This window comes from Paroedura picta, chromosome 4 (assembly GCF_049243985.1).
Source record: "Paroedura picta isolate Pp20150507F chromosome 4, Ppicta_v3.0, whole genome shotgun sequence".
NCBI lineage: Eukaryota > Metazoa > Chordata > Lepidosauria > Squamata > Gekkonidae > Paroedura > Paroedura picta.
In genome coordinates, this window is record NC_135372.1 from 63,609,030 (window position 1) to 63,622,702 (window position 13,673).

The 13,673-nt window shown below is 43.0% G+C and overlaps 1 protein-coding gene across 4 annotated transcripts in view; it reads right to left on the minus strand.

Moving 5' to 3' along the window:
* Window positions 1-2,031: 2,031 nt before the first annotated feature.
* PRKACB (protein kinase cAMP-activated catalytic subunit beta) overlaps window positions 2,032-13,673 on the minus strand; it is an 81,306-nt gene continuing 69,664 nt past the window's right edge. For all 4 annotated transcript variants that reach the window (XM_077333175.1, XM_077333178.1, XM_077333174.1 and 1 more), the window contains exons 9-10: window positions 9,737-9,901; window positions 2,032-4,581 (exon numbers count right to left, since the gene is read on the minus strand). In XM_077333175.1, coding sequence (XP_077189290.1) covers window positions 4,456-4,581; window positions 9,737-9,901 — 291 coding nt within the window. In that variant the 3' untranslated portion in view covers window positions 2,032-4,455. The remainder of the gene's footprint in view (window positions 4,582-9,736; window positions 9,902-13,673) is intronic.

Below are 13,673 nucleotides of genomic sequence, written 5' to 3' on the forward strand. Positions count from 1 at the left end.
AAACATGTCCTCCTGAATGCAACGACAGAAGTACAGGAGTCTTCCTGACCTTCTCAGGCAGGCCATTCCTCAAGGTGGGAGCCATAACACAGAATGCACATGTATAAGCAGCTATCAATGTTACTCATTTGCAGGGCTTTGCTCAGATTTTATTTTTCTATTTACATTACCTATACTCTGCTTTTCTCAGTGAGACTCAAGCCGAATACAGAGCGTGAGTCAATACAACCAACAGGTTGGTACATCCAAAAAGCGATGTAATAGGATGATTGCAGAAATCTGAAATCAAGAAGATTTTGAGACAAGCTGAAACAAAGCACAAGTATTAACATGACAAGTTAATAATGCAGAAATTACATTGTAGTTTAATACAAAGCAACATATTAGTACATACTTTACACAATTGTATAGTCTACAGTCCTTTCCCCTTCTTGAAGGCATCTTCCAAAACCATTCTGTTAACAGTACAGTCATATTACCTCATCAGACAGGCCATTCTATAAGGTGGGGGCCATAACATAGAATGCACACGTATAGGCAATGGTTGATCTTGCCCATTTGCAGGCTGGCACCTGCAAAAGGTTCTGTCCAAATTAGTGAAGTTGTTGTGAAGGAACTTAGTAAGGCAAGCAGTCTGTAAACATTAGGGTTCAAGCCAAGAAGAGTTTTGTTTTTTTTAACATAACCAGCCCTATGAACTGAACTCACTGACAAATACCCAATATAGGGACTGCAGAATGGGTGCAATATGCATACTCTGTCTAGCTCCTGATAGTAACCAAGTAGTGGCATTCTGGTGTTTGAGCTGACTTCAAGGGTAGGGTGCACAGTGGCATGGATCCAAACAATCAAGTCAAGCCATCTTCTGGGCCAAATGAAGATAGTGAAAAAGTGGGCTATGTCCCTTCAGTGCCTTGTTTCTCCAGCAATACCAAAGCAATTGAAAATGCCCTCTGTGTGCAAGTATCTTGCACTCCAACTCCCAAGTTTACTGATAAGCTAGTACCTAAATGTACCTAATTGGACACTTCAGTCAATTTTCTAAGCAGTTACAGTATTTCATACACTCCTTCACAATCTTCTTCTTTCTTTGGAAGGGTGGTGGCTGCCATATTTGAACAGAATGGGGAACCTACTTCAGGCAAAGCTTTTCCACATGGGCTCCAAATCTCCCATTTTACAATAAAACAACTTTCACACTACTTGTATAACTGGGAATTAGGCCTAAATAAAGCCAACTCTTCAAAATATTTCAACAATAGGACATACAACATAGAGTTGGACATGAAAGGTCTGTGACTGGAACTGTGCTTGAAAACAACATTTCCCCCTCCCAGTTTTCCTGAAATATTGTTCTTACAGGCTTGGAGACTCTTAGGACTCAGGAAAACAGTGGGATATGGGAGTCTGAAGCAAAGAAAGGAACTGATAAAACATACACATATACACACTACCACCCCTGGTGAATACAGCTGCCCTTCCATTTGCAGAAGGAATCTCTGGATCGGACCCCATCTTTAGCACGTACTCTGGGTCCTGTAGCAAGGCAGAATGCAGGAGATATCACAACTTATAAAGAAGCAGCACAGGCTTTATGCAGGGTTGTATATTATTTAATTGGCATTTTTGTATATAAACTTTTACTGTATTGCACACTATTGTAAGCAAACTAATCTTTTGTAAAGAAATCAGTAAAATACTTAAGGGGTTTAAAAACAAGGGTTTTAATGAAGCTGACAAGAAAATAAAAGAAGCAATTTACTTAATGAGATACAATTTGTTATGTTGAAAATGAGTTACATACAACTAGAGTACAATAAAAGATACCACACAGTCCAACACTTAATTCCTCAATTGTGTAAAATCAACAAGTCTCTACTGTCAAATATACAGTATTTCATATGGTGGAAAGTATATTGGAAATTAAATACAGGCATCATGATTCTTGTGGCTTTTATATATTTATGGTAGGGCCATTTAATACATTGCCAAAATTGTACTCCAATGTGATGTGAATGACACCTCTCTGTCTTTTGCCAAAACTCCTTTTATTTCCAGTCTAGTACTCCATTTTAAGATTACCTCTGTTTTCACCTTCTATTTAATACAATTCAGTAGTTAAGGACAGTACTATAAAGAATTAGTAGGGTATTTCAAAAATGTCCATCCAGAGTTGACATGCTGGAACTCATCCCTCGCAATTCTTAATGGACATCCAGAATGAAGTGTCACAACCCCTTTTTTTAAATACACACTTGCACACAAGACAAAGCATCTTGTATGTTATTAGATCAAAGTAATGGCTGAAATATAACAGAATCAAAACAATGATCTCCAGCATTTATTAAAACCTTTTCAAGTCCATAAACAACAAAGCTACTGTAGAATTTATCGTATACAGCTAGCATACAACAGCATGTCATCAGTCTAAATGAAATACAAAAGATTTAACATTTTTCATACAAATAATTTCTTTAATTTTATTAATGTGACAGTATATTTATTACATAAAATTTGCTACTGCAAAGTATCGTATGCTTGCTTTGCACATACGTAGACCAGGGTGGGCAAAGATGGCAAACAGACTTATAAGGAGGGTGTTGTGCAAAACTGCTTGACAACTTAAAAGGACACACAGAATGTTGTATGGTACATCTCATTCCAGGCTGTAAAATGTCTACAGAGGTTCTCTTTATAGGAGTGTCATAGAGATTAAAAGGAAGCAATGCCAATAGTCTCATCTGTATCAGCCTTCTACAAAACACCCATGACTACATACCAATCTAAGTCAGTTTTAGTAAAAAGATGCCATTCTTGTATACATGTAAATTGATCATAAAACAGAAGCCTAGTTTATTTTAAGCCATCCTAAGACTGGCCACTGAGTCACCAGGAACTGAGTGCCCAACATAAGAAAAAAAAAATATTTTTTTTAAAGCACAAGATTGTGTGCTGAGCCATTGATTGTTAACAAACACTGAAATGTCTGTGTAAAAGTGCTGGAAGCTAGCACATGGCAGCAATACCCTTTAAGTCAATTGGTGAGATTGTAACAAAGCTTAACTCAACCCAAATGAGTCTCTGCGTGACTGTACATTCCATTTCACTGAAAGAAAGAAATGAAGATGCCACATCACTGATGGTGCGGCAGATTTAAACTCTGTCTCTCCCTTCCACACAAATAAAGGGCTGCTATTAGGAACCATGATTGGAGCAGCACCTTATCCTCAATTTACTAATATAGTATACCAGAATAAAAACTTGGCATTTATTTCTTTTATTCTTCATAGTTAACAGAAATACCAGGTTTATCTAGCAACACATTGATATTTTAATACTAATTTTTTCCATTTGCTAAACCATTTATTCTCACAGCTAAAGAGGTTTTTAAAAAGAAAAAGATGTTTTTTCTCCCTTCAATAAAAAGGGTTGTAATGTGAAATACTTCAGGAGCCCCAACATTGAAATTATTATATAAAAAAAAGAAAGAAAAGGAAAAAACAAACAAAAAAACACCAGTCCTAATTTGACGATACTGACCAAACCTTGTGATTTAGGTTTTAGGGTGATAAAAAGCCATTTAGTAAGCTACATACCAAAATGATGGCAAATTAAGCATGGCTAAATATGGTCCAAAGCCCAAGCTCAATGGGATTGTTCCTGCTAATTGAGATGGTGCTTCCCATGGCACGGTATGCTTGTGGCATATCTACCTACTGCTCAGGGAGGGAGAAAGTATGAGGCAGGGACAAGAACTGCCAGTATGTAGAAAACCAAGGCACGGGATCTAGCTACTGTACCTTACACAAGCTGTCCAATTTTGATACTAAGTTTGGTCAGTCTCTAGGAAGAGGTGTGTAATTCAATTAGCATACACTCATATGATGATAAATACGACCTTCAGAAATGCTAATGATTGGCTAGATTTAGTCCAAGCTACTAAAAAAAAAATACAAACTTATGAACTGTAGCCTCAGACATCAGACAGACACAGAAGGATTGGCTGGCACAGACTAGAAGCAACACTTATCTTTCACGTCGGTCTAAGTCACACTATCCAGAATACCTTCAGTATCGTTCACACAAATACATTGTTCAAAATAAAATGGAGCATTCTTGGGTAAAAAGCTACTTCATTTTAAAAGAGGACAGGAAAGAGGAATCAACAATATACAGAAACCAAAAGGGAATTACAGAAACCAAAAGGGTTAAGTAGGAAAAGTGGTCTATAATCTGTGTTACAGCACAAAACGTGCTTGCTTAATTGTGCCTAGTTATAAGGGTTGGTGCAAACTGCACACATGGAAGATGGCAATAAAGACCTCAGTCAGCTTTGTGGAATGAAGTAACTAGGTAATTGTTTTGACATATGATGGTCTCAGCTCCACCTCATGAGTTAACAGAGTGCAAAGATCCCAATATGAGCCCTGATGTCCTGTTATCCTCCAGCAAGTACTAAAAGTCAGCAAATTCCTTTGCACACTTCTCTGTTAGAGACACACGAATATCTTCTTCCTCATAGTCATCGAAATTGCTGGTATCTCCAGGGCCTCTACACTTTGGTATGAAAGGAGCTTCCACCTACATGTGAAACATAAAGATGGAAAACTGTAACTGCCAATCTGAAATAATTAGCTAGAATACAAACCTGCCGCAAGAGCCTCCTGACAGAGAAGTTACTGTAACAAAAAGTAAGCATGAGACTACTGAAACAAATACAACAAATTAATTATAGCATTGATAGTTTTGGGACAAGAGTGGTGCTCTTTTAAAAGGAAATTTCCCTTATTGGATACAGTAAAAATATTAAGAACCATAAGAACAGAAAACTTTTCAAAATTTTACTGGTGAACTATCTTACTCGACTTTTGAAAAGTTACATTTGAAAAGCTAAAGGTAAAGGTATCCACTGTGCAAGCACCGAGTCATGTCTGACCCTTGGGGTGACGCCCTCTAGCGTTTTCATGGCAGACTCAATATGGGGTGGTTTGCCAGTGCCTTCCCCACTCTGCGCCACAAGAGGCTCTTACATATACCCTAAACCCTACAATTAAAAAAAAAAAGCTGATTTTACAAACATTCTGGGGGCATATAATAGAAAAAGGCTATATCTGTTTTAAGTATTGCTGCTCATATTTTCTCCAATGCTTCTAAGCCCAGAAAACAAGTTAACTGAAGATGTGTGACCTGGTGGGGTATCAGACAAACATATGGATACTTCAACCCAGAGATAGAAGGCACAAACAGACAAGGCAGCAACAAAACCAGGAACAAAAATGACTACAGAAAAATCTGAATTCTTGTTTAAAAATCCCAGCACACACAGGGGGTTAACCTCCCGCAAAATAATAGAAACGGTGGCATCATTAAACAGCCCCGCGGCGCAGCGCACCGCAGACTGAATAAAAGAGTAAGGGCTGTCTGGCAGGAGTTAGGGCGGGCCCTGTCCGGGATAAAAACTCGGAGGGGCCAATCAGGAGCCTCAAAGTTCCTGGCCCAAGCAGCCAATCCCGGCCCAACCAGCCAACGGGGAGCCGCGCCCGGCCAGGGAATCACCGCATAGACTGGCCTGCCAGCCGATGCGGTGAGTCCTCTGGGGGGCCGCGCCGCCTTCTCCCGGCCACTGGAGCGGCCGGGAGAAGGCTACAGAGAGCCACCGGTGGGGAGGGGGCCGCGCTGCCTACTTCCGTCTTTGCCCACAGTGGGGGGGGGGGGCGGCAGCCAGCCTTCTCTCGCCCCTGGGAACGGCGTCACCGCGGCGAGGCCGCTCCCGGGGGTGAGAGAACGCCGATTTGGGCTTCAGGGAGGGTGGGGGGGCGGAGCAGGCCTTTTCTCACCCCTGGGAGTGGATTCGCCGCCGCGAGGCCACTCCCGGGGGCGAGAGAACGCTGATTTGGGCTTCGGGGAGGGTGGAGGGGCGGGAGCCGGCCTTCTCTCGCCCCCGGGAGCAGCCTCGCTGCGGTCAGGCAAATGTTCTACCACTGAGCCACGGCCCCTGTTTTCAGGTCCCCATTGTGGAAAAAATGGAGGCTACAAATGAAGTAAATTATTGATAAATATAGCTGAATTTGGGTGGAAGATAGATAAACTAGTGGACTGGGAAAGAGAGAAGCAGGGAAATGTGAGGACAGGGATTGCCAGATGGAGGGGAAGGGGAAGGAGTGTAGGAAGGAGGATACAGGGGAAAGTGAGGTACCCACTGCAAGTCTTTGCAGATTCCCCACCTTGCAATTGGGCCTGACAGCTGACACCATGCAACTGTGCTTGGACCAGTAACAGGCCAATAATGGATCATAGTTTTCCTGAGTAAAGATTGCCTGGGAATGGAAAGACAGGGGACAGAAAAAAGTAGGTTGGCTGGTGAGAGGGAAGGAGATAAGGAAACATGAAAAAAGGAGAAGGTTCAGGGAAGATTAAGGTTAAATGATGGTGGAGGGGAAAATGGGATGCCCCTGAAGGTCAATGAGGGTCCTCCACATGTATTTATTTACTAGTAGAGCTGGACAGAACTTATCTGTAAACCGCCCGTGGCACTGCGGGCGGCGCCACGGACTATATAAAGCGCTAAGCAGTGGTGGGGAGGAGTTAGGGCGGGCTGTGTCCGGGATAAAAACTCGGAGGAGCGAATCAGGAGCCGCAAAGCGGCTCCTGATTTGCTCCTCCAAGTGTCAATCCTGGACCAAGGAGGCAATGGGGAGACGCGCAAAGCGCGCCTCCCCATTGCCTCCTTGGCCGCATCAGGCCGACGTCCAAGGGAGCCCCCGGCAGTCACGCGAAGCGCGGCTGCCGGGGGCTCCCTGCCCGGCGGCCTCACGCGGCGAGAGGCGCAAAGCACCTCTCGCCGCGTCAGCCCGCCGCCCAAGGTAACCCGTGGATGCCAGAGACCCAGCCGGAATCGAAGATGGCCGCCGAGGGCCCGCCGAGGAGTAGAGGATGCCCCGCGGCCGCCGGCCGCCTTCGACGACGCCTCCGCTACGCGCGGCTGGCGGGTGCTCTTTGCCCGGCGGCCTGACGCTGCAACAGGCGCAAAGCACCTCCCGCCGCGTCAGGCCGCCGCCAAGGGAGTCCCTGGCAGCGGCGCGCAGGGCGGCTGGCGGGGGCTCCCTGCCCGGCGGTCTGACGCGGCGAGAGGACTCCCTTGCCTGCCAAAAACGGAGCTTCGAGAGACCCGCCCGGAATTGAAGATGGCCGCCAAGGGCCCGCCGAGGAGCCGAGGACGCCCTGCCGCTGCCGCCCGCCCTCGACGACGCCTCCTCTCTACGGTCAGCTTCTTTGCCGCGCGCTGCCCTGTCCCTCCCTATCCCCCACATTCTAGCGCCCATTGTATTTTCTTTACAATGGGCTCTTTTACTAGTGGTTTATAATTCCACAAATTTTAAAGTGTTCCTAGCATTAGAATGTTGACTTATTTTAATAAATGCTGAATTTTGATGCAATAGGAAATAATTGTTTAAAAAACACATATCCCATGGGCCAGAACTGGCCTATCCAGGGCTCTTATCTAGCCTGCAAGCATCTGGTCATTGCTTTTATTGCCAGATGACAGAGGCTCTGGATTATGTCCCTGTGCTAATGAATAATGGACAGTGGAAAGAGGAGGGTGGCCATCAGAGAAATACTTTAAAGAAATACTGTAATTGGTGTTAATGTTTTAAGCATGTTTGCATTTGGAATAAAACATAATATTTTAATTAGGTTTGCATATGTCCTTTATAAAGTTTATATCTATCATGCCTGGCATTACATTTTATGGCACACATAGCCCAGCCCAACATTTATGTTAGAGATGGCCCTTGTGACAAATGAGTTTGAAATCTCTGGTTTAGGGGGTGGGAGAAGAAAATTTCATGACATAAAGTATGGTCTAAATAGATATTTTAAAATGCATAGAAGATCACGCATTTGGCAGAACATTTGCATAAGAGGTCTTCCTTAAAAATAAAACAATACACTGAGGTGTTAATCACAGCCTGTCTTGTTATAATTAATGCGTTACTGATTATAACTACTACTATACTGTCATGTTGGGTAGCTAAACCACCAGTTTCTTTTTATAAACTATTGTTGGATGGATTTGAGATTCGGCTTTTAAAAGTGTTTTTGCACAGAAGAGGCTTTTGTACCTCTAAAAACAGACAACAATTTAAAAATAAATCCATCAAAATATGCTTAACCAACAAAAAGTCAGTCCAGCATATATATAGTTAATTCAAGATAAATGAAATTCAAAATTACAAGATGGTGGAAGTATTTCTTCACAAAGTAACTGCAAAACTACGTGGCTGTATAATTTCCAGACATTTTTAAATATAGCTATATCACCATGGTCTTAGGCTGCTGGTAATTTTTAGAAATCATGTCTCTTTCCATTGGTGTTTGAATAAGAGGAAAGAACATGTTGACTATATATTTGGAGCAGTTTTAGTGCTGGAGGGAGGGAAAAAACTAATTTGCTGAAGGGCAGATTGAATATATAGGTTTTTGATTACACTGCAGATGTGGGAGGGAAATATATGAGGATAAAACTGAATTAATTTTTTTAAGGAAAGGAAGAACAGTGAGAGCGCTGAAAATCAAAGTTCCAAGAAAATTCCAGAGAGATCTGTTAGTCTGTTTCAGCAAATCTAAGGAGTTTTTGTGTATCCTAAAAATGGCTTGATTTACTATAGCATATTTGTAGGCTACAGCAAACTTTCACATACACTAGGTAAAGTGAGCTCTAGCCCATGAAAGTTTATGCTGCAATAAATCTTTAGCCTTTAAAGTGCAAGAAAGCTACCTTTAGTTTCCATAAAACAGGCTTTCTCATCCAGGGTTTCATGAAGCCCTGGGTATCTTGATGGCCCTGGAAAGGTTTCCTGAATAGGAGGCAGTTAATTAATTTTTAATATTTTTTAAGTCATATGGGCCAACCCGAGGAACCACCTGTTTTCTTATGCCCCCTGCAGGGCTCTCTGGTCTGTGGGTGCTAACCTACTGGAGTTCCTGGCCCTATGGAAGCACCCTTAGCCTTGACCTGGGGCCAGGGCCTTTTCAGTCCTAGCCCCAACCTGGTGGAATGAGCTCCTAGGAGAGCTTATGGCCCTGACAGAGCTATCAGTGTTCTGCAGGGCCTGCAAGATGGAGCTTTTCTGCCAGGTCTTTGGCTGAGGCCAGGGCTGGAAAAGAAGGGCTGCAGGAAATGGCGACAGGAATTACACTGCCAATCTTGCTTCAGGTTGCTTATTTTTATTGTCCTGTCGGCATTGTTATGGGACTAGGTGGGGTTTTGTATGTTTTATGGGTATTTTATATTGTAACCTGCCATGAGTCTCTGGAGAGTGGCAGGCTGAAAATCTAATAAATAAATAAATGGTCATATATGGTCATGTTGTGTCCCCCCCCCCCCAAAAAAAATGCCAATGATGGGCATGGAAGGTGTGGGAAAGGGAGGGGCCCCAGGTAGGTGTGTACACAGCTATGCTTCCCAAACATATTCTGCATGATCATGCCACTTCTGGAGTTTCCCAAGGCCTGAGGAATGTTTCAGGCATTTCTTAACGTTAAAGAGTTGAGAAAAGTTGCAATAAAACATGAAGAGTTAGCCTAAATGAATATTTCACTACGACAAGATCAAGGCAAAATAGTACATATTTAGATTTTTAAAAAGTTGTATATGCTAACCTTAATTGGTGAAGGCCACAGAACTTTGCCTTCCATTTTCTTTTGACAGTAATTTTATCTGAAAGAATCTCACCTTTCTCTGATAAATGGCAATCCAATCTGTAGTGGCAAACCATTTGTGATTTTTTATGTCATTTACACCATTCTTGAGATTTCCATATCGTTTGGTCAAGTCTACCTGGAGTAAATTTCTTAGTAGATCCTTAAGGTCTGAACTGAAGTGAGATGGAAATCGTACCTGCAAGACATACCACATTTTTACTACAGCAACACAAGCATCTTTTGAAATAAAAGGGTTATGATATGGTTTCAGTTTTAGCAGTAAAACTATAATATAACTGAATTATAAAAGACAGCCGATTGATACATGCCAGAACAGAGTTAGGCTAGGGGTAGGCACTACAAAACAGCAGTTCCACATCCCTTTCTCTTCTCTCCCTCAGCAATATATAGCAATATGAAACATCTAATGTACTGTCACACTTTGAATTATGAAATTTTGCCATGCAGGGCAAGGATGATGATGATATTCAGCTGTGATTACCATTTTCTAAATCTAGCACTAGGTTTGGATTTTACACTTCCTTTTGGTTTGCACAGAATCATTATCCACAGCAGAGTGCATTCTTCATGCACTGCTGTAGAAACTCAATCCACAAGGGAGGATCACACTGCACAAGGGGAAGAAAAGTACACAATCCAAGTCTAAGATTTTGTACAAACCCTTTTACATTTTTTAAAGGTTTCACACACCTTAAGGATAAAACACTGTCCTCCCATATTTAATGAAGTCTTAATCTGGGTTTTCCAAAACCATGCCCTGCTTTATTCTTTGGGAGTTTGAAACATTAAAAAAATAAATTTGCCTTCAAAAGCCAAAGTGTGTTTAAAGAGCCTATATGAAAGCAACCTTAGTTGCTTTGATTTTATTAATTCTTTTATTTCTATTTATGCTGGTATTTATTAGTCGCCACTCCTGGCACAGCCAGCTCGTGGCGGCTTACAATAAAAACAATAAAACCCCATAAACAACAACAGCAATCTTCAGGAAGGACAAAACTCATCTATTCCCACCTCCATCCACAGTCGATGACACCAGGCCACACTAGTCCCCAATGGTCCACCATCGTCCTCAGGAGAGGCTCCCATGCCTAGCTGACTGAGGCCAATGCCTCTACAGGGCCTCTATAGGAGCCTAAGCAGGGAGGGACCTGATCTTCCTAGCCTGGCCTCAACCAAATGTCTGGCGGAAGCGCTCCATTTTACAGAACCTGTGGAATGCTGACAGCTCCATCAGGGCCCTCAGCTCTTCCGGGTTGAGGCCAGGAATGCCTCATAGGGGCTGGGGATAACCAGCAGATTCATACCTACAGAGGGAAGAGCATAAAACAATCTGGAACAGCTTCGCTGTATAATATAAAAAGCTAAGGCCTAGGTGGGCAGAGAGTGGACAGGGCCAGTCCGATCTTTGGACCAATCGGACTGGCCCTGCCCCCGGACTTTGGACCAATAGGGAAGTGACACAGCTCGCAACCCAGCCCAGCCAGGGCAATCTAGTGACATCACCGCCAGTCTAATCATAACCACTGCAGGGAGAGGAGGTCTGTAGGGCTGCCGAGGGGGGTGAGAACGGAGGCTTCGACAGGCCATGCCAGCCCTTTTCGCCCCAGGGCTGTCACATCCAACAACTTCCCTCACTTTGCTTCAGACCACTGACAGAGCTGGCAGGTGGCTGGTGAGTGCGCTCCCTCCCTCCTCCCTTCAGGACTGCGGAGTCTCTGACAGCCCATGACTGAGGGGAGGAAGGCATTTCCGAGAGCAACACAAGGAAGTCTGTGGGGATACTTGTGCTTTCCTTTTGAGGGGGGGGGAAGCTTTCCCATTCTGCTATGCACAGAGAGACCTCTTCTTAGGATTGCTGTCTTCCAAGAGAGGCTCTCTACCCCACGCACATTCAACCCCATTCCCTTACAGAATGGTCAAATCCTCCCATTACTCTTCCCTCCTCCAAGCTCTAGCACCTGTTGTATTCCTGGATACAATGGGCTTTGCCCCTAATTTATAATACCAAGATAATCTACAAATTACAAGTTTTTTCTTTTTCATGCAACTCCCCCTTCCAAAATAATTAAATCACAGACAACCTTTGTGATTGGATAATTTACTAATTCCCATGCTAATTAATCCCACGATTAATTAAACCAGGGCTGAATCTGCACGGAGCTTTTATTCCAATCCCAGGTCGATTCAGTCCCTACCACACTGAATACGATTTCCATTTTGATGTTGGGCGATTTAAATTTTTCATCTGCAACAAGCATGATTGATCTGGAGTAACCCTAACTTCCCCCCGCGATATCCTGGAGTGGATATAACCCTCGATATTTGAAAAATCGCCATGAGTAAAGGTGCAGCGCTTTGCTTGTCCTGAACTAACTTCCTGCCTCGAGCCCCCCAACACTGTAGAAAAGCCCTGATTGGCCAGGGCATCAGTTCAAAGGCTTCCTTATTCCCAAATTGCAAGATTTTCCTCTTGGATTTATTCCCCCTCCTCTGCTGTCTCCAATCCTCTACCCCTGTCCCCTGTTCAAGAAAAGAAAGAGGCTCCTGCTGCACTTGTTTCCCCCCCCCGAGCTTCCCTAATCCCGTGCAGAACACATTTTTGTTTGAATGGAGGGGGGGAGGGGATAGAATAAGACCTGAGTTTAAATATAGCATAGCAAAGCAAACAAACTTAGGAATACATTTTCAAGTAGCTGTACATTAATCACTTAGGAAACAAATGCTGTAGCTTTTAAGCCTAAGATCATCCATTATCATGTACCATCTAAACTTGCCAATAAGGCCAAAGGGAGAAAATTCCTCTTATAAACAGCATGTAAACTCTGCAGGGTATAGAATTAATTCTTAAGTTTTTCAGAGGTCCTGCCAAATTGGCAGAAACTAAAAGAGGTGGTTTGGCATGATGGTTGTTTCAGTTAATAGAAATATTATTAAAATAACTTTATGTTCCAGATATCGGCAATTAACACTCTTGGAGGTTAGAGGATAATCAGAACAGCAACACTCTTAGAAGTGTGGTTTACGAAGACCACAAAAGGCAAGCTAGTTTTCCCACAGTAATTAGTGTTTTGAAAAAACGATCACTTTTAAGGCTTGAATCGTATGACCAAGTGCTATGAATGCTAAATAGCCTCTGCCATGGATTGCACTTCCTCTTCTGCTAATCATTCTGATCAATGGGCTGTTGTACAACCAGAAGTTTAAGCAGGAGAGGAAATGCACTCCATTGCAGAGACTATTTATAGCTTATGGAACTCATTCACAGGATCCAAGCCTATACCTTTTTGTGAATTAATAATATTTTCTTTAAATAATATCAAACACGCCAATTCTACTAGCTTAAGCTGGTGTTTAACAGTAGGGATTTGCTCAAACCAGTTCACAACCTTAAATCCATCATGAATTTGCCCGGTTAGTGCCCCTCCTGAATCCAGGTTCAAAGGAAACACTTCCTCTGAACATTTCCCAGATCTTTTCTCTGGTTGGGTTCAGGCCATTTAAACCCTCCATTTTACTCCCTCCTCTCCAAATTGAGGGAAGCAAAATGGAGGCTTAAGCAGGGGGAAGTGAAATGGGCTGGCCCAACCCTGGCCAGTTTGTTTCAGAGCTTTCTGATTTTTTGGTTTGGAAACACCCTGAAGTGAACCGGAATTTTCTGGTTTTTGCCCATCCCTATTTAACGGATTTATAACACTGGGCTTAGAGCCAACCAGATTTTCTGCTAGTGAAAAAAGCAGGAGAGAGGTTGCATCTGACTACCCAAAAAACCTGTGGGGTCATGCATGGATGGACAAAAGTCAAGTGGAACAGAGGTTCTAATAAGGAGGGGAAATGGGTACAGAATGAGTGAAAAAAGTAAATATACTTTCTCAAGGCAATCTGGGCAAGTGTTGCTACTAAATGCAGGCACAAAGCAAAATATTTGTACTACATTTATCACACTTCTT